The sequence below is a fragment of the Zootermopsis nevadensis genome, unplaced genomic scaffold (assembly GCF_977971745.1).
Source record: "Zootermopsis nevadensis isolate Lab colony 2312 unplaced genomic scaffold, Znev_1.0 Znev_ptg000030l, whole genome shotgun sequence".
In the NCBI taxonomy this organism is placed as follows: domain Eukaryota; kingdom Metazoa; phylum Arthropoda; class Insecta; order Blattodea; family Termopsidae; genus Zootermopsis; species Zootermopsis nevadensis.
This window is the reverse complement of record NW_028259162.1, coordinates 13,938,789-13,960,804: the sequence shown is the minus strand read 5'-3', so window position 1 is coordinate 13,960,804 and position 22,016 is coordinate 13,938,789. Positions and strand designations below refer to the sequence as shown.

Sequence of the window (22,016 nt, the reverse complement as noted above, 5' to 3'; positions counted from 1 at the left end):
CTAAATACTAAGTTAGTATGTTTGAAGTTTTCACGGCGTTACGTCCGAAGATGGTTGTCTTCTGGATTGTAGCTGTGTAGTCTGGTAGAGTTTTTCCAAAGTTTCAAAGGTCCTTGCTGCCTCTATCATCAGGGCGATGATTCATCGCCCTGATGATGGAGGCATCAACAACCCAGAAAACAGCAATATTCAGACTCACCGCCGTGAAAACCTCAAATCCTACAACTGATACAAGTTATAAGGACACACCTGAATAAAACTAACCAACATTGCTACAAGTGGATAAGAAATTAAGAATTCTTTTAAAGTGAAACAAGGCAAATGAACACAATAGTTTAGAACTCAAAAGAAAAATGGTTAGAAAAAATTATGCATAGACAGTTTCTATACAGCTTAAATAAAGAATTTGTGGATTAGAAACAGTCGTATCGATTTCTGATTGTCGGAGAGATTACTATAGTGTCAGCTCAGGATCAAACAGTCAGCATTACTTTAAGGAAAAAAATTGAAATAAGATAAGGATGTAACATTCGGCAAAGAATGAATATAATAACAAGATATGATGAAGTCTGTACATATAATAACTCAATATGCAAAATATTAGTCATTCAAACGAAAAAAATGTAACTAATACACTCCTAAGCCAATATTATAACATGAATGTACAGCAGTACTTTGGAATCAAGGAATACGAACAGATAATAACTTTCAGGCAAATAGGCCTTATATAGAAATTAAAAATTTTGAAATGTTAAATTCGCTTAGTGGTAGATGTAGCAATTCCGTCGGAAAAGAATATAATACAGAAGAAGTTGGAAAAGAAATTTAAATAAATAAATACAAATAGCATAGAAGTTCAGCGAATGTGGAACATGAAGTAATATGTCATACAGGTAGTAACTGTAACCAGGGAAATTGTAACTACATGACTAAAAGGCATCTCGAAACAGTACTAGACAAGCAGTCAACAGATTCCCTACAAAACAGCCAAACTAGGAACATCACACATTTTAAGGAAATCAGAAACGGGAAGCCTTAATGTTATGGTTCACCATTCGTTTAAGAGGAATAGTATTAGGAAACCTTGTAAACAAAGAATAAATAATAAGAAATAAAACTGGAATTCATGTGAAATTATGAAGGATGAAAACCCGCCAAGACGCACTTGATGAAATAATACACATAGTAAATATTCAATGCCTTCGTATCTTTTGTTATATAGTCTCGTGGGACCTTATGCTGATCTTTCTTCAAGCATTTGGTATGGAAATACAGTGCTATCCCAATGATTCCTGTGCATTAAGCGACTAAGAGCCACTCGCTTGCTTGGCTGTATACCGTTTGTGGTAACCTTATGAAATAAGGAAATTAAAAAATGGATGGAGACAGGATGGAAAAGAAGGAGATTACGAACGAAAAATGAATAAATACGGGATAAGGACTGTTTTGAAGTACTGTAAACGCCGATTATCCGGGTCCAATTATCCGTGGTCTCAGATTATCTCTATCATGCAACAACCTTTACAGACTTCCTGATGGAATTAATTTAAGAAAAGATGATTAATATTGTTTGTGTTTTTCAATGTTAATACGTATGTATCTATGTATAAATGTATAATTTTGCTTGAAAGGGTAATGATAATTCTAAATTAATATAATGTGGATTAACCATTTTTTATTTTCCTGGCCCCTTCTCCCTCCAAATACTACGGATAATCGGCGCTGTACTGCCATTATATGGGATTGCATAACTAACAACTTAGCTGAAAGCACTGGACTTTCACTCTGTAGATTTAGAGGTGGACGGTAAAAGCCTATAAAATATGAACAGAATGGAGACTGTTGATCAGCAAGCGCGAGATAAAAATGAAGAAAACTCGAGATTATTTCAGGAGAGGCACAAACTTTACAATAATACGTGTTCATCATTTCTGAACTACTGCGAATCGAATTAAGAAATTAGAAGTTTGTGCCTTAAGTAGCGATAACTTTTTTAAAAATTTGTTATAGCAGGTCACACGCATTGTTCTGTTATGGACAACGTGTAGTTCATACGGTGTAGAAAAATAATTCATGTAGTTGTGAAGTTGATGGAGCTGATGGAAACCAAATACAGATTTTCCCATTTATTTACCTCTGCTACTAGTGTGGTGCATGTTTATGGGTCTTCGTTAAAGAATACCCATATTTTATTAAAAAGAGGTGGTAGCTACGAACGTAAAACCATTCCAAATGAAGGTTGATTTAGATGAGACATCCCTTACGTACGTCTTCCATTCCCAGAGGCATAAACTCAATTTCACATTTTCTAAATCCAGCAGTATTGCTCTTTGCTTTCTTGGAGTTCAAGATGAAACTTTCAGACGTCCTGAATTGTGTATTGAAAAGAGTGGAAAACCTTAAGACTGAATCATTAATGATAAGCAGCAGGGGGAAACAAAGTGGTGGACTCTTCTATGTTAAATAGACATCCGCAACGTCGTAAGAACTGTTATTGTTGAATCCTAAAACCGAACTGAAGTTGAACATAAGTAAGCTGAAGCTGGAAAGATGAACTACAAACTAACAGGAGTTAAAAAGAAAACTGGCCGGCTCATGCCAAATTTCGGTCGAAATAACGAAGAAAATATATAACAAGAAATCTGGCAAAAGACTTCATAAGTGTAGTCAAAGTATATAAGTTGTTCCATATTTCATGAAATTTCTTCCTGGCGTACTACAGCTTTGGTTGTATTATATTTAATTAAGTTTGACTGTTAAGAAACTTGACGTAGCAGAATCCGTCCTGAGAAGCTAATTGTCGCTCACTTACTCAAGAAACGTCCCGTCTTTTAATTAACCCGCATATTTATTACCGGTTTCTATCCCAAGCCAGTTTAATCCACTCTAAAACTTGATACCTTATTTTTCAACGATCCGTTTTAATACTAATTTGAAATTTTCGCAGCGACTGAATAAAGTCTTCTCTGATTGCTCGAGAAGATTTTATTGCGTTTTGATATTAACTTAAAAGCCAAGCAGAAGTCTTAAAATATTCTCTTCCGCCTAAGTTTCCAGTTAAAATTTTGAGTGCATTCCTTATCTGTCCTCTGTATGGTATATAGGGAGGAGGGGGTTTGTAGTGCTAATCATCTTGTGAAGCTCTTCATTGTGCAGCTTCCTTCAGCCCCTTTAACTAAATGCAGCCTTAACTGCTCCATAACTGTTAATCATATTTTATGTATTGCTCTGTTGAGAGCATATTGCCTGAAAATACTATTTTTACTTATTAAATTCTCTCAAATACATTTTAAAAGCTTGCCTACATGTTGTGGTCGTAAGGACATACTTTATTTAGTACTTTCATAAAGTAACATATTCAATTATGATGATCAATTCCCAGTATATTTTGTAGCGTGTTTCATTTCTTACGTATTCTAATATCTTTCTAGGTACAGGTTAATGTTAGACTATATGATAATTTTATCTTCCGACCGAACTAATCACAAGCACTTACTGGTTTATCATAATCCATTATCAGCAGCAGTAGGATGGATTAAGCCCTTGTCCTGTTCAAGCTATAACGCTACTAATTTAATCCTGGTCCATACATCAGATCCTCCATTTCCTTGCGCCGTTTAGGCTTCTAGACACAGCTTTAAGATAGGACCCGTAGTTTGTATATCAATAATTTATAATTTTACAGTATCACTCACTCACTCGCTGTATGGTGCAAGATATTCTTTCCAAAATCTAATGTATATTTGACTTGTCAAAGAATAAGCCAGCTTCTCTATGAAACCCAAATGATCATCACCGTGCTTACAAAAGCCCGCCACCGGACTCTATCCCGAGCCAGGTACATCCAGTTCGCTCCTCCCACCTAAGCCTAGGTGTTCTAATCGGTCTTCTCTCTTCAGGCCTCCAAACCAGTACCTTGTAAACACCCCTCACTCTACCATGCAAGCCGCATCCACCAGCTCCATCATCCTCGATTTAATCACCCTAACAATATCAGGTGAGGAGTACAGGCCGTGAAGCTCATCATTATGAAATTTTTCTGATCTGTCTTCCTATCTTTTTGTGTTAAACATCTTCCTCAGCTCACTGGTTTCAAAATCCCTGAATCCTATGTTACTCCCTTAAAGTCGGAGACAAAATTTCGGACCCATTCAACACATCTGGCAAAATTACACTTTTGTATATTTTAGCCTTCGGTTATTGTATATGAGACTGGAAGACAAAAGATTAACTGAATTTAATCTGCTATTGATTTCGTCATGAATGTTATTCTGACTTGTAAGTGTCGTCCCCAAGTATTTGAATTTCATCGCATTTTCGTGCAGTTTATTAGTCATCCTTATGTTATGGTTCTGTCCTGAATTCTGATGCCGAGACATGATAATATATACTTAGTCTTTTCAACATTTACTTATAGCCCTTAAGAGTATTTCTGTGTTCGATTTTATAGTATTTATATTATCGCTCAACAAATGAATATCACCGGCATAGATCGAAAGCTGACGTCCGATTTAGTTCCAAACTACCATAATTTTCGTTGACTTTCCTGATGGCATATTCCAAGGCAAAATTGAAAAGCAGCGACGATAGAGCATCATCCTGTTTCAGGCTATTCTGAATAGTAAATGTATACGAAAAATGTTTATCTACACGAATTTTCTAAAAGTTTGACTTAAACATGTTTTAATTTGCCTGATTAGCTTCTTAGGTACACCAAATTCAAGAAAAATATACACAGATTCTCTTTTAACTCAGTCATAGGCTTTCTTTTGGGAGCCGGCGAAGCTCAGTCAGTACAGTGACTGGCTACGGACTGGGCGACCGGGGTTTAATCCCCGACGGGGGCAGAGGATTTTTCCTCTAGCCTCTTCGTCCAGACCGGCTCTGGAGCCACCCAGCCTCCTATCCCATGGGTACCGGGGTCCTTTCCCGGGGGTAAAGCCGGCCGGGGCGTGATGCTGACCACTCACCCCCATCTAGTGCCGAGGTCAAGAATGAGTAGGAGCTATACCTCCACTCCCCCCAAGCGCCTACATGGCGTATATTGGGACACCTTTATAGGCTTTCTTAAAGTCAATAAATAGTTTATGGACTGCCCCATTTTACTCCCACTTTTTCTCTAGTACCTGGCGAATGTAAACAATTTGATCAGTTATGTTTTCCAGTGTGATTACACTTATAACAATAAACGTTTGTATATAGTTACTTATTTTTATTAGCGACTGATTAGAATTTTTAAGAAGTGTTGATATTCTTTGTTTTCATTTTAAATTGGTAATGTACAAAGTGAGTAATTAAGAAGATAATTCTAATTAATATATTATAAACTGAAAAGCATAGAACTTAATGGATTCAGTTCATAGAATTAACTTATGTGCCTCGAAAATTCGGATTGATACAAAGTATTTGTCGTTGAAGTGGGGTTGATTACGTGAATAATTTGTTCCCAAAATGTTCTGTTGCAGTCGCAAATGACAGAAAATCTGCTAAAGCTGTTTTCCGCTATGTGAATTTTTATGTTGCATGACTAAGTTAATTCCTCGGTTTCATTTTCAGTGACTGTGTCAAAGTATAGCTAATGTATTCATAAAGGGAGGGATTATTATGATTTACTTCATGATGCGCTGTGGATGTGTTTATTATTGGATAAATGCATTTTCTTTTAACCTAATATATTCTTTCTAAAAATATGTAACATATTTTGCGCAGAATTGAATTAATGGCAACACCCATATATAGTATTACTTTTAATCTTATAAAACACCAAGTTCATCTAAATAAAATCAAAATTTCCGGTGTTTAGCTCAAAGAAACACAACGCGTCTCCAATATGAAGGTAAATTTATTAATGTTGATTTTCGCTGTTGTGTCAATCAAACGAAACTAATAAATATAGTACTTTGTGAGGGAAACAAAAAGTTGTTAAATGTCAAAGTACAGGAGTACAAATTAGCACTTTTCTTCTAAGATTATAAAATAATTGAATTACTAAAGATGACCGCAGCCCAAAGAGAAAAAGATGTTCTGTGGGATCCGCTAGTTAGCCAAATTCTTTAAATATTTACTTTTCAGACAAGAATCACACTCTGAACAGCGTAACAAGAAAAAGGAGTAGCTTAAATGTCGAAGGTTTGAAAATTGTTATTTTTAGACAGTGCACACCAAGATGTAACCTGCAAGTCTCAAAAGCAGTTCCAGCGTACTAACGCTTAAGGAGCGCTCAAGTAGGGATGAAATATCTCCCGTTACCGCTGGTGCATAAGAAAAAACCCACCTCTCTGTTTGGAGATTTGTTGTGGGTCCGAAAGGTCCATGATCTTGTTAGTTCCGGGGTGTAGAGGGTCACTGGGATACGCTCCGGCCGCCTTCTCTGTAAACACAGTCAGTAACCGCGGGATTAGCCCCTCACCCATTTGCGCCCATGAGTTTGTCGCAAAATCGTGAAGCATAACGCAAAAGAAAATACGAAAGGATGTGGAGAAAGACAAGGAAAAATATGAAGGGAAACCCCACGAAATAAATGGATTCATGATGACTGGATTATATTTGTCGTGAATTATTACACATATAAATATTAAATCTAAAATGAATTACGAGTATTTGGACATGATAAAGTCAAATTCAAAGACAATTTTATCTATTTTTCTGTTTTGGGCCGAGCATAGGATGAAGCAGTCTAGAAATCTGAGGCCCACTTTTACTGATATTAAGGGTTCAAATTCTCTTTTCATAAATGACCTCTCTGTGATTAAATAGGAATTATGAATGGTAAAGATGTGACAAATTAAAAATAAGTTACTTAAAGCAGCAGTAGCATATTATTAGATTCTTCTAACTTCAGAATCTTTTGCTAAGCGAAGAATTTTATGAACAGAACTGTGAAGAAGATGAAGTTCAATTTAAAAATACCATCGACGGAGAAATTGAGTAAACATTTCTAACCTATTTAACCCATTAATTAGGAACAAATTTAATTCTTAAGAGAAAATTATTTTAAAGGTAAAGTGAATTTTAAATATGGGTGACATTCCTGTACATAAAGCAGACACATTTATTAATCCTGCTGTTACACTGTTGTAGATTATTTTGTTGATAAATACACCAAAAACCTATACCACTATTTGTTCATTCGTACTTAGTCTGTATACAAACAGCTCATGCGTGAGTAGTGATAACTGATTTTTAAACACATGTGTCATCAAGGATAGAATGCAGAGAAAGATACCGACAGAAGAAGACACATATGTATGTGGTTACGGAACAAAAGTAACATGATTTTTTATCGTTACTCCATCAGTTACTCCTTTCACATCATCGTATTTGCTAGAACGAGCAGACACATCAATATCACGTCGCTCCAAGAAGTGGTCTGAAATTGATTCGACTCCGTAGTTCTTTTCGAGTGGAATAACCTAACCTTAAGTACAAGATGTTGCCATCAAACTGAAGCAGTAGACTACACTAGTTCACGGACCAATTTTAAATTTAACCTATTCTCTGCACTATGCATAAAATTCTATCCGTGTGACTGTTTCAACAGTGATTTTTGTTGAAAATCCAATGTGAAAAAAATTTGACCCATAAACATCTTAATTACAATAAAATATAATTAACTATCACATAGAGCAGAATCGATGTTTTAACCTGAAGTTGTGTTGTGAAACTAAGGTGTGGAGTTAGTCACCTTTATTTACATTACGTTGCATTCAGTGAACGTTTACGGAATGACAACATATTTAAGCAAATGTCCCGTAATATCTTACATTGCTACTCAATTCATTAGGAGGATAAGACAAGTAGGATATGGGCTGTCTCGGTTGCAACACCGTGAAGACGGAGGCAGCAAAGGCCTCTGAAATGTTGTTAAACTTCTATTAGAATATACGGCCCTACAACGAAGAATACAACCATGTAGTATAACAAGAATGATAAATAAGAACCGATATTATATATGTTATTTTATCTAAATCATTGTCAACTAGAAATTGGTTATGCAATGCTTCAAAAGCCTTCCGCACGTTACTAATTTAATTATGGTACGAGGTAATCTTATACCTGCCCTTCTAAATCAAAGGTTACATGAGAGTATCACAACGTAAAAAGACAAATAAGATAAAATCACATTATGGTCCGGAGGCAGAAGTAATCAAGGAGAATAGGAGATGCATAAAACATGAAAACATAATGTAGATTTTTAAAAATTTCCCGGATATTGCACGTTTATTCAAAAATAAGTTTCATAGACATGATTAACTATGTAATGGGGGTTGCGCACGAACCCATGACAATATATTTCCGGATGGCACATTAAGATGATTTCTATGTATCGTGAGTTTCTATAATAATTCATTTTGTACGTATCTTGATAACAGTTCATACCATACAGTCTAAATACTTGATACATCAGTAAGACAATAACTACAAAGCAATGTGGTGAGTCTGGGAATCGAAGTTGGCCAATCGAAAGTTTTTGTTCATAGGGATTGTTCTGGTGATTTTATCTTATCTAAAATTGTAAGGTACTCTTAGCCGACTCATATATTTCATGGAAGTATGTAATTATAACGTAATCGCTGTGACGGACATAATTTGAGGACGAGTATGTTGTATTATTTATAACGTTTTCCTCACTACAGCCATATTCTGCAATGTTGCCGTTCCCCTATATTTACTCTACATGCGATGAAGAATAATGTCTCAAAAGTAGTCGCTGTTTTCAGGGCGTTGAGTCCAATCATGGCTGTCTTCTATGTTACAGCGTCGTGTAGTCTGGTATAAGTTTACCAACGTTTCAGAGGGCCTTGCTGCCCCCATCATCATGACGATGCCATCGCCTGGATGAAGGAAACTTTCAAAAATATTTCAGCTTTTATACAGAAATCTAATAGTAAATCTTCATAAAAGAAAAGTATAATTTAAACATTTGTGATGAAAATTGTGACTCTACGTAGGGGAAATCTTTTTAAATGATCAACCTAAGCTGACAACGCACACTGCATTGTGAAATTTAATTTTTACGTCAGTAGTTACTTGTGTTAAACGGCGAAGGCTTATGTAGAAAGACGCGTGTTTATGAGACAAAATTGTCTGTAATTGACATCAATTAATAAACACAAGAAATCTAAGTATTCCTATGTTTTTCAGGGGAATATAAGGTTTAGTAAAACAGTCTTACATTAAATAGTTTATACCATTAAGAAATATATTAACTCAAAATAAATTTTCCCCTGTATGATCTTCTCTAATAGGATGATGTTCACTGACCTAAAAAATTAATAAACTAGTGGTTATTAAAAATGATGTGTCAGTGTTGTTTCACATCTTAAGAACTTTGCATATTTATAAGCAATTTTCGCCAGTTTGAGATTAACATGTATTAGACTCGGAGATTATTGACATTAATGGAGGAAAATATACATAGCTGTATTAAATAGCACAGTTTCTGTTACAGTAGTTTATGTTGATGTCTCTATTAGTGAAACGGTTATTTAATTTTCATTTTAACATTATTAAAGGGACCAATAAGCGAACGGTAGTTAAACACTTCATACTACCAGAACTTTTGTGTACATTACGTATATAAGTTTAAAATTAAAATGTCTCACAGTTTCCGATTATCTGTTATAGTATTTTAAAACAAAGCACTGTCGAATTTTTCTTTAACTAAGTGTACTAATGAATGTGCTAATGCACAGCATATTATTTCACCACTTATGAGTTGTGCATGTACTAAATTACTCTTATTCTGCTTCTTGTCAACTTCATGGGATGGGCATGATTGCTTGTTCTGCTTACACAAGTCTCTCCATTGTTTTCCGGGTCGTCTCAAGTCCCATCTTCCCATGGGGTTAGTAGTTAGAAGCAAATTTTGGTAGTCTGTTATTGTCCACCATTGATAAGTGTACTACCCATTTTCCGCGGTAATCGATTATTTTTGTAATTAATGCCTCTGCTAGCAGCTCCTTCCTTATTTCTTCATTTTTGAACCTGTCTGTTTTTGTACATTATTTAACTCTTCGAAGAAATCTCATTTTCGCTGCTTGTTTCCTATTAACTTCTCTCTGTGTCGGCACAACTTTCACAACCATATAATAGTTTTGCCACCTCCATGACTTTACAAAATATTATTTTTGTTTCTTGCTTAGTTTTATTTTTTAGGGTCCTGTGTACAGTTTCACATATTGCCTCGAATCTATGTAATTTTTGACGTAAATACGTCTATATTTTAGGGTCAGTGTCATTCGGCAAAAAGTGGAACGAAAAAGTGTAACTGCATTGTTATGTTACCTTGGAAACGCATTATTGTTACCTAGGAAACGTCATCTGTTTACTTAGCATTGTTATTACCTATAAAACATTACATTACATTACCTTACCTTACCTTGCATTACCTTACATTACATTACTTTACATTACATTCAGCTACCACAGACCCATCTTAAGCGTAACTAATTCAAGTTAAATAAGCAATGTCTTAATCAGACTTATCTCAATTGTAAAGCATGTATAAAGGAAATATTTAGAATAAAGCCAATATATAAACTTCCTTTCCGTATAGACGTATTTACGTCAAATTCTCCGGAACCGTGGTTCCACTATCACTTTTTTTTGTTTATATCATTTTTATACTTGTAACTTATATTGCATCCTAAGTATTTAAAGTGTATAACTTCATCTAACATAATAATTTCGAAAAAATATATAATACACATTTTAGGACCAGTCACCAGAAAGGAAAATTGCCCTGACTTTTCTGTATTACAGTACTTTAAAACATTAAATTATAAATCTACAAACTGAACTATGCCCCAAATTACTCTTAAATGTTCCTTTAAAATAAATATATCAGTAACTTCCTTCAGGGTATATAACATTGGGTCTAGGTTGATGGAGCATGTGTTACTTTCAATTCAATTCAATTCTTTATTATTAGTGTGCTGTATCAACAGGCAGGAGGCCAGTCAAAATAATTATACAGGCTACGGTTGTAATTAAAACGCCTCGTAAGTGTCTAGATCACAGTATTCCTTCATTATAAACCTCTAGCAGTAATATTTCGATTAGGTATTTTAACCCAGTTTTATTTCAAACTTTTAAAATAGGTTATTTGTATTCAAAAAGCAGTTTTTCATACAACAGATATTGTCAAAACAGTGAAATTAAAATTGAACCCACAGACATGTTTCCTGTTATCCCACCACTATATATAACAGTGAAGAATCTATCGAAATTGCATTAAAATTGCCTCTAATGCCAATGAAGACAATTATTAGTATGAATTACATATTTCTCTTCACAAATTTTTGATGACTTTAATTAAGACTAATATAATTCAATATATACTTTTGACTGTTTGAGGATAAGGCAACACAGTCTTACACTCTATGCATCGCTATTTATTCCTTAAAACGACGACCATTTTAAAGTGATAAAGCGGTCAAAGATAGCAGTAATCAGTAGGCTGAGGCCTGTAGCCACTGCTTGTGTTGCAGATTTGTCTCACCTTCCTGTACAGGATTTCTCGCGTCCGTAGTTGCTGTGGTTTTGATCGTGATAATATTGGTCCTGGAGGAAGTAAGGGGAGACGGAATGGCTGAAATGAAGAAACAGGAGCATGCTACATGCAAAATAAACCAAATATCACATAAATAATATTTAACAAAACACATTACAGCCGTAAATTAGTAAAGTCTGTTAAACAATTAAAAGAAGTGTCTTATAAAAAACAAAACATTCCCATAACGTACCGAGTAACTTCAGTCTAGCCACGTCGTCTCTACTGAACATTGATTAATGTAATTGAACTTCGTACGTAAAAATACTATAAATACTCCCTTTCTCACACTCTTGCTGCAATACGTGTGGAGATTATCTCATACGGGTTAGGCCCATTTGATCTCTAGTTGCATGTAACATTAGTCTCGACCGAAAAAATATTTCATCCAGGGGCTATATGACATTTTATCTCAGCACCTACAGAATTAACCAGATTATTTGGCGTCCACTCCTAGGATTCATAGTCCAATGCGACGAGAGTAGAGAAATATAACAAAAATACATTTTAGAAAATGGTAGTAGGTTTGAAATGAAACTGTAAAGAATATGATCATAGAACCAGGATTGTGAAGAGCGATCTCTATGGAGTTCAAAACATTCCATAGGTGATCTTCACGCCATATTACATATATCGCTTTTTGTCCTCTTAATCCTGGTTTATTGCGTGCTAGTTATTGTTGCACTGATGTTTTACAGGGTCAGTGTTGCACAAATGTAAGAACAACTCATTGTCTTCCAAATATGACCATAGATTATATGGCTAATCATTGTTTAACAGAAGACTCAACAGTGAGAGTTGTTAGATCCCATAGTTGCCTTCAAAAGTACCATTTTAAGTCCTTGCGAAATGGCACAACCTTCACATCATATTACATCTAAAACCGTCCAGTAGTTCACGACTAGACTCGACTGGACAGACGGAAGGACACGTGCATCCAATTATGCATTCTCGTTATGCACTTAAATAATAATACATTGTTGTGTGATAGAGTAAAATATTTTTACGTTCCTGCAATTTTAATCACCTGGCAGCGTACTCCTAGTCCGACCACAGCATTGGATACAGATTGGAATGTAAAATATTGCCTAATGTATTCAGCACTGCTATCTGCAATTCAGAGTTTTAGGCTTGAAACCAAATTGTTTATAGCACTGCAATAAGTCTCGGATAACGAGTGTGTGCAGTTTGGCTCGCCACTTTCTGAGATTAGTGTCAATATCTACAGTGCGAAAGGTCTGTGGAAAATCACGTTACCTACTAAAATATGGTTATCTTGTATTTGTCAGATACTCAGAAAACAGGAATTACTTCCCTTGACGTATCTTTTCCCATCGTATTACAATTTTCATACAATTCTTTCAGTTTCGGAACCAAATATCGGAGACTTCCTTTTTTATATTTAACCACGTCAAATATTTTACAGATATTTTAAGAATCTCTTCTACCTTCTGCTTATTCAAAACACAGCAGAAGTAACGAATTTCCGTAGAATGTGTCAATTAGACAGCTTAATCAATCAATCAATCAGTTATTTAACGAGTTAAATTCTGTATACAGTACATTGTAACCACCTATCTTAGGGTTTTAGCAGTCTACATATAAACGCTTATAAATATAAATTATCTTTTTTCAACCTCATATTATTTAAATTGATAAAATACGTCCTGCTGCTCCCTTGACTACCAGCAAGTCTCTACAGAGGAGACACCTTTTTGGATTTAAGGAGTAGAAGTTGAAGGAGAAGAAAGAGATGTTGTCTAATTCACTCGCTGAATTCGTTGAGCCGTTGGAAAAGAAATTGTCACCGGAGCTTACTTCAGGAAAAAAGAAAGCAGAACAGAGAGAGTAGTTCTGAACCGGTGATATATTATGTCGCTGTTACCACATGGTTGAACAACGTCATTGATCTGGTTTGAGAGGTTGGAATCTCTCGACCGTTTACAGTTTCAAATCCAGACTAAGCTAAGAGAAAAAGAAATCTGGATTGCTCTCTTCAGTCACAGTAGAACGTTACGTCATCAAATCCCACTGTTTACTTCGTGGGTGGAAGTTGAAGAAGATATAATAGTAGATCTACAATTGGAAAGAACGTTTCCTCCATTTTAAAAATTAAGTCACTTTAAAACTTCAAAACATTCTATGATAGTGTCTGGGATGTTTCTTGCTAGTGATGATTTCCGCATTAATAATAATAATGTAGGTAAGGAATTAAATATTTTTCATAAGTTAGTGATATTGCATTTGATTTATTTCAGAAATTAAACATTAGATTTCTCAGAATTTAAAAGAAAGTTGGACTTCAAAGCGTCCGCTAGTTACGAAGATTAGAAGAGATTTAGAAATGTAACACTTTGATTTGTGTGTTACTAAAATTACAGAAATAATACAGAGTCTTTACAAACAAAAGTGAAAATTCTCTTGGTACTTTACTTTGTAAATGTTAAAATAGGCATAGGTCAATACTGTTTTATTTCTGTAAAGGAGCTTTTGACAATGTGCACGTAGCGACACCTTAAAGACGATTTCGTTTAGATATACCAACAGTGTAGGTTTAATGAATAAAATAAATAATGTTTACCCTCATTTAAACTGCCAACATATTTACCAGTAACTTTGTGTTTAGAAACGCGTCTCTGGAGCGTAATAATGCAATCCACATAATAACACATTTTGTAAAATGAGTATCGTAAAAATAACATTTCGAATCTAAACTAACAATGATATATATACCATTGTAGTTTAAAAATATTATATTCAATATGTTGCCTGTACATATTTGTCGTTCAGTACACGAAGTAAAATAATTATATCGTTACCAGTATTTATTACTAGTAAACAAGAGATACCAGTATTTAGTATCTTATGCATGCACATAAAAGTTGTTATTGTTTAGAATCATACACTCGTAGAAAATCTCATAATGCTATTTCCAAAATTCAACATGAACGTGCCTACAATCGCTGCATCCGACCGCTCGCAAACTTCACTGCCATTAAATCGTTTTTTCTACTTAAATTTCGTGTATATATTTTAGCACATGAATCTCCATAGATGAGCGAATATTACTGTATTAAAAATTAAATCCGTGGCGTAAGAGCCCTCTGAGAGCCAAAGCCGACTAGCCTAAGCAGAGGTGAACGATCATCCAACCAGATATAGGGTGACGTGTGGTCAGCACGACGAACCCCCAGCCATTGCTGGCTCTCCTGACCGGATTACGCTACCCATTGTAGCTCCCCAATTTCCTCACGATGCTGGGTTGGCACCGGTCCCTTGCACTGGTCGAAAGCTCATGAGAAAATTTCTTCTCCCCCGAGACTCGAACCAGCTCGCATTCCATATCGCCGGTCCGAAGCATTATGCCTCAGACCGCGCGGCTATATCGCCGGACACTATTACTGTATATACTTCATATATTCTACACGTTTTTGTAATGGCGGTGTTCAAAATATCTGTAGGAAATCATTTTGCCATCTCCATGTATTTCTGTCTTTCATTCTAACAGCTCTGATTCAGTTATGGGCATCATAGTAGACACGAATTGATGGAACATTAAGGTGTCTTGGTAAATGAAATTGTAAAAATATGGCAATCAGGTTTGCCCTGTCTTCCGGTCCGCAAGCAACAAGTACAGAACAGCTGAATGGGTTATTATTAAACTCGATATTGGAGAGTACTGTTAAAATTTGTCACTGCATTTTAATTTTGTTCAAATCGTAAAACAATTGCTATGCATAAAGACCTACATCCGTTTCTGCCTTAATTGACCGGGTCGGAGCACCTTTGCGAACCACGGAACCTTGCAGGAGAATACGTACCCCGCGATGTCCCGATCACCCAGCCAGACATGGTGGTAATTTACGATGGTCAAAATTCAAATTGTGACGAACGCGCCGGATTTGTTAGGCTATGCATTCATTTCTTAACTTGTTTAAAATTCGCCATGAACAGCATGCGATCCAGGCTATCCCATACTTTAATTTTTTTAACTGCTAGCTGTCAGAATTTTTTTCAACTTTTGCTGTTGAAGAACAGTGCCTTTTAAAACGATTTCTTGGTCACGTCTAGTGATAAGGTTCTAACAAAAATTTGGAATTTGTTGGAATAATTGTTTATGCCGCCAAATGACAATTGCATAAAATATTTTGGTTTGATTTATGTCACTGAAGAGCTATTGTAATTCGTATGTTATTATAATTTTTAAGCTTGAAAATTATTATACTGCTGACTTGTGTGTCCGATAGCGCACGTTTACTCTTTGCTTCATTTACGTTTAAGAGGCCACTCATAACAATTTCTCATTTAACCACAGGCGTAAACATAAACCGAATAGACAAATAATTAAACTACATATCGCCCAGTATCAAAATTATACTTTTGAGGCCGAAATAACAGACCTGTTTTCGTCTTTTTCCCCCAAATTTTGAACAAAACCACCTTAATCATGAAACTATATCGAAAAGAAGAAACCAAGCAGGCAGTGTAACAGCAAAGCCCTGGACGTATACTCGGGAGATAATCTTTTTGAATATCAACAGAGCTGCCGGCTATCGTGAGGATTTTAATCGGCTTCCCTTGTCTTCTGTGAATTCTTATATTTAAACTTGAAATAGGCCCGGACGCCTCCTTCTAATCTCATTCGATAATGCAGAACATATACAGGTCAAAGAAATATTAAGTGAAGCCTTCGCGGCGACTGAAGGTGATGAAAGACTCTCGGGTTACAAGCCGCGTCAGGTGGTGAATGGTGAATAAACCATATCTTCTGCCAACGTTTCGAGATCTCTGCTCTCATCCTCAGGACTGCTGCGTAACAAATCTGGCCTTCTGTAGCGCGTTCGCCGATGAGAACTGGCGGTGGACGGCAGGTAGTAGCATCGTGTTGCTGGTGGTCCGTCCGTTTCTTTGTTTCGCGCTGGCCAATGGGAACCGTCAGTCGGGGGTCACGTGCTCGCACTGGCTGGATGACCTAAGTCTGATGGTCCCAGGTGTATACCGGATTTCTTGAGAGTTTGGAAAGGTGTACGTGGGGCAGAGAGGAAGATCTATTGAGACCAGGCACATCCGTCTTGAACAACCCAAAAAGTCAGCACCAAATCGACACAAGCCGGACCTCGGTGTTGGACATGGCTTCAGGATAAGAAGCCATTGATATTCGCTTTCACAACTTCAATAGGGATTATAGTTTCACTCTGAGCCGGACATGGTATCCTGTGACAAAACCGTTGTCCGCCCGTAAGGCCGAGCCGGCGAGTGCGAGCACGTGACCTCGACTACCAGTTCCTATTGGTCAGCGCGAAACAAAGCAACGGACAGTCCTCCAGCAACACCTGCTACTATCTGCCGTCCACAGCCAGTTCTCATCGGCGAGCGCGCTGCAAAGGACTAGGTTTGTTATGCAGCAGCTCTGAGGATGAGAGCAGCGATTGTTCTCGAAACGGCAGAAGATATGGTTTATTCACCACTCAGCCGCCTGACGCGGCTAGTAACCCGAGAGTCTGTCAACAGGGTCGAAAAACGTGACTGAAAAGCTAAATTAAAAGACCACTTGGTAGATCTAAGCGTTGGAGGTGTGTAATATATGGGATCTTGAAAATACAGTGTGATTATTTGAACTGAAGTCATCTGGCTTCAGAATTAATCTAGTGGAAGGCACTTGTGAGAATGGTAATAAACTTTCGGATCATATATAGGCTTGGAATTTATTTATGACTGTTATCTACTCAAGAAAGGCAGTATCTCATGGAGTTAATTTTGTACGCAGTTAGCATCTACAAAATCTCATTTGTGATCCTACACATAACTAGCTAACGAACCTTCTACGAAACAAACTTGTTTACATCAAAGTACTACCAACATAATTTGATGTATTTTTTTTAAAGTTGTGGATAGAAGTTTGAATTCTCTGGAGATGTACTCTCGGACAGAACGTCAGTCCATTTTCGAGTTAACACTAACGAAAACCCAGTTAGGGATCAGCTCTCAGAACCCTACCATTGATGGATCTCTTCTTGTCTAATATGTTACCGTATACCATTCCCCTGTCCTCTTGCCTTTCCCTTCCCTTCGTCTCATTCTTGTGAGATGCATTAGGAACTATGGACAGAACAGACTGTGTGAGTTTCCCGTGCTGTATTAGTGGAGTCCATTAGGCGACCGCAAAGGTGTAATATCAATACTGGGTTACAGGAAGAGGATGAGAGGATCAATATGGCACCACTGCTTGTGCACGTAACATCCAGAGAGGGTACAATTTAGGTCATGTGCCCATTCTATTACGTAACATTGGCACCTGATATTTTAAACAGAAGTGACAAGGGCTTACAGTTCGACACATTACACTTGTGTAATGGCTGATCGTTTGTTTGACAATTTGCGTCTTATAATTGGCGAGTTATAAGAAGTACAATTAAGAAAACCTTTTTTTAAAAAAAGGAACAGACTAGTGTCACTTGATCAGAAATCTTACAAAAGTTAAATCGGGACCCTCAAATACAAAACAACGTAATAGCCACTGGTTCGATAAATTATTTTGCGGAATTTTGTGCGTTTAACTCCTTGAAGTACGTGTGACTGAAAACAGTTACCTTAAAGTATTGGTACGTAACGGCAATTACAGTAATTGAAAAAATGTTCATAATTAATTGCAGTAAAGTTTTTCATTCGAAGTAACATGCAAAGAAATTAATATATATTCGGAAAACATATTTCGACACAGACGAACGATATTTATCTGTTCCAAAATGTGGATCATCATTTGAACAAGGTTCAAAGTACTGCATGTAAGAGCCATGGAAAATTCTAGCCTCCGTATTGTGTGTAAGACGCACAGTACGGCGACAGCTTGCGCAGAACTTACACCACAGATCCTTGCGTAGGCAAAACACTTGTGCAAAACGAAGAAAACGGAGTCCTCTTAAAAAAGCAATCGAGTGATTTTATTTGGCTTTGAAGTTGTTGATCTTTTGGTTTGTAATGCCGTGTAGACTTGCAGGTAGATAGATAAGAGTGTTTTTGAGGAACGTACCATATCAATATTTAGACCAAGACTTAGTGACTGGTAATTTAATGTGCATTATAAGAGCTTCCAGATTATAGGTTTAACAAAAGTGTTGTTTCTCTGCTCCCTTCTCCTGCACTATTCACATCAATATGTAGCCTTACGGTTAGTAACTTTCTCCACGCTGTAGAAACAGTGTCCTTCTTGGGAAGCTAATAGTTACTCAAATTGATCCGAAAACTCTCAGCCTTTTATGAAACTTCAAGTTTCATTTCCCTCGTACAAGAACCAGCCACTGGTCTGTATCCTCATCCATTTCATATCGTCACGATTGATTTTAATAGTATCCCCTCATTTACGTCTAAGCATTCAAATGGTCTCTGTCCTTCATATTTCCTGACAAAAATATCGTAGCCTACGTTTTCCATTTCTTCCATGATTCGAATTTTCCCTTCTGCATCTCATAAATTTTTACCTTTGTAGCAAGAGTGTGGGATCTAAGACTAGAGGAACGTGCTGTGTACACTCACGGTAAAGCTTGATGCTGCCGTCTGTGTCGCCCAGCGAGTTCTTGGAGACGCATTTGTACGAGCCGAAGTCAGCAGGCCCGACGGCCCGAATCGTCAATTTCATATGCACTTTGTAGGCATTGTCCAGAAGCACTGGCTCGTATTTGCTACCTGCGACAAAAAATAAATGTTCATTTCTGGGAAGACCAGAGGTAAAGCAGAGGAAGCGTGTACCTCCGAATAAGCCTACAACAGATTTAATTTTATAATTAATGAAAATGAGCCTGATTTTCTTCTTGGTTAACTTGATATTGTGTCATTTAATTATCAATTCTACTAAATTACGCATAAAACAAACACTTTAATATAATATGTGTTGAAGATGTCTGTCTTCTGGGTTGTTGCGCTGTGTGGTATGGTAGATGTTTACCAACTTTTCAGAGGTCATACTGCCTCCATCATCAGGGCGATTCTGATGACGGAGTCAGTATGACCTTTGAAACGTTGGTAAACATCGACGAGACTACACAGCGCAACAACCCAGAAGACAGAAATCTTCATAGTCACCGCTGTGAAAACCTCAAATCTTACATAATATTTGTTGTTTTCAGTATTTAATACTATTATGTCACAGACAACGTTTATCGGCACTTATCACTTAGAAACTTTTCGCAGGTGTAGGTTAGCATTAAGTATTGGGACTATATGCTTAAGAAGTGCACGTGTCTTTACTAGGAATTATTTATCATCTTCCATTAGAGACATAAGTTGACTCTTGATTACAGAACACAAAGGGCTGTAGGTAAGAAGAAAAATTCTACACGCAGAGTCATAAGCGTAGAATAATTTATCCAAGGACAAAGGATAATAATCCTTTTAAAACTATTATCCCATAAAAGATGACTGTTTAGTTGCGCCGTGTAGTCTGGTAGAAGTTTTCCGACGTTTCAGAGGTCCTTACTGTCCCCATCATCAGGGCGATAGGTGACTCTGTTAGAAACGATATTTGGTTGTCTCACTACTCTTAACTATAGGAAATGTCTTTCTGTTGCGTTCAATGTACAATGTCTGAAACATAATTCGCGAATGCATTGAACAATATAATTCATTGTACTGAGGCCTAAGATCTGTATCATCAGAATATAATCCTGACATTTCTGACTGCGGCTTTAATCTCCAAATAAAGTGTATATTTGTCTTATTTTAGATACTTTCTTGAATTACATGACCTGTGTTTCGACGGGGTGACGTTAAAATGGATTATTTTTTACCATTAATTGAATTGAATTGAACTGAATTATTATTAATATGGCACATTTATATTTTTAGTTTCATTTGTTTGATTTTGTATTTGTAATGTTTTACTTTTATTATTATCGGAATGAATGTAATTATTATATTATATTTCATCCTCTATTAATGTTCAGTGCTTGACTGTTATTGGCCTTATCTGGGTGTTGTCAAGCACTTAAATAATTGAATTGAATTGAATTGAATTATATTCCAACCCCATGATTTATCGCGACAATAAGACCGGATTTTCAGAGGAACTTCAGAATACATAAACGTACCGTAAAATATAGAATTATCTTCGTTATTTTTTTAAACTGACGTTTCCATGCATTTTGGGAGTCTCCGTAACTGAGACGTGTTGACAGAAGGCAGTTACACTGGAAATGTTATCATATGTTTAATAAAACAAAACAAGCCGCATATAAAATTTCATCTCGAACTGAAAACGGTACAACAAATGTTTATTCAGTCATTTTATCCATATTTTACAAGGTTACTTACGCTATCTTGTTTGCTTTTTAGGGCGTCTAATTAACTTCAGATGGGAATGTGAGTACTAAATTTACATTTTACGATAACAAACAAGATGTGATGAGGAAAGTAAATTCTGAGAAATATCCAAAATCACCATGTTATAAGAGAAGAAGAAAATGGAAGTTCATTGTTCACTGCCAGAATCTGAGGCAGTAGTATATTTATTTACTCAGTTAATATAATTATTTAAGCAAAACTCGTGTCAGTAACACAATTTTTACACTCATTTCATTACAGTGTTTGTCAGTGAAATATTTATATTTCTTTTAGTTACTTTTAACTCTGTTTATCTCTGTAGGTATTTTGTCATAATTTCTGCACCATGTCTCTAAGCTTTAGCTGTGGCTTTGCGTTACATCAAGGCCTGTCCTCCCATTTTCTCGCTTATGGCTTGGGTGCTGTAATCCCATTAAATTCCGTAAAACCCGTGCTTTGTTAACGAATTCTGTTTTCATTTCTGTACTAGGACCGTTATTAAAGACTGTGCCTTCGCCTTGCTCATGTTGCATTCAGATCTTTGTTTTAATTCTCATGAGATTTTTCATAGTGAAGTCTCTGGTAACGGGTAGGGTTTGTTTATGAAACAAAACTCAGTTTCTACCACGAAGATTATTTTCTCTCTTAAGCATAAAACTGCTTAAAATCATCATTTATGAACCTCAGATTTCATTAAATTCTGTATATAATGGCAAATTATTCCTGTACTTAGCAACTAGCATGAGAGGTATAAGGTGGTCTGGCGGATAAAGTTCCTCTTTTTAGCTTATATCTTAATTGCATCATGCTTGTGTTTCAATACAATACTTTTATTTTCCGTCGTTTACACAAGCTTATTGTTAAAATCATATAAAATTTCACATAAAATTGTTACATTTTAAAATTGACGACATGTTTCGATATACAATCTTATCATCGTCAGGTCTATCAAAATTAAAATTAAAATCTGGTGTATCTGTTGCTCTGCTCTAACAATATAAGCAGAGCAACAGATACACCAGATTTTAATTTTAATTTTGATAGACCTGACGATGATAAGATTGTATATCGAAACATGTCGTCAATTTTAAAATGTAACAATTTTATGTGAAATTTTATATGATTTTAACAATAAGCTTGTGTAAAC

General features: G+C 36.1%; 1 protein-coding gene across 3 annotated transcripts in view; it reads right to left on the bottom strand.

The window, feature by feature from the left end:
* LOC110831819 (opioid-binding protein/cell adhesion molecule homolog) overlaps positions 1-22,016 on the bottom strand; it is a 173,273-nt gene that overhangs the window by 5,542 nt on the left and 145,715 nt on the right. Inside the window, exons 7-9 of one of the 3 annotated variants that reach the window (XM_022068246.2) lie at positions 19,088-19,237; positions 11,504-11,593; positions 6,275-6,370 (exon numbers count right to left, since the gene is read on the bottom strand). In XM_022068246.2, coding sequence (XP_021923938.1) covers positions 6,275-6,370; positions 11,504-11,593; positions 19,088-19,237 — 336 coding nt within the window. The remainder of the gene's footprint in view (positions 1-6,274; positions 6,371-11,503; positions 11,594-19,087; positions 19,238-22,016) is intronic. The other 2 variants (XM_022068247.2, XM_022068248.2) reach the window with 2 other exon arrangements.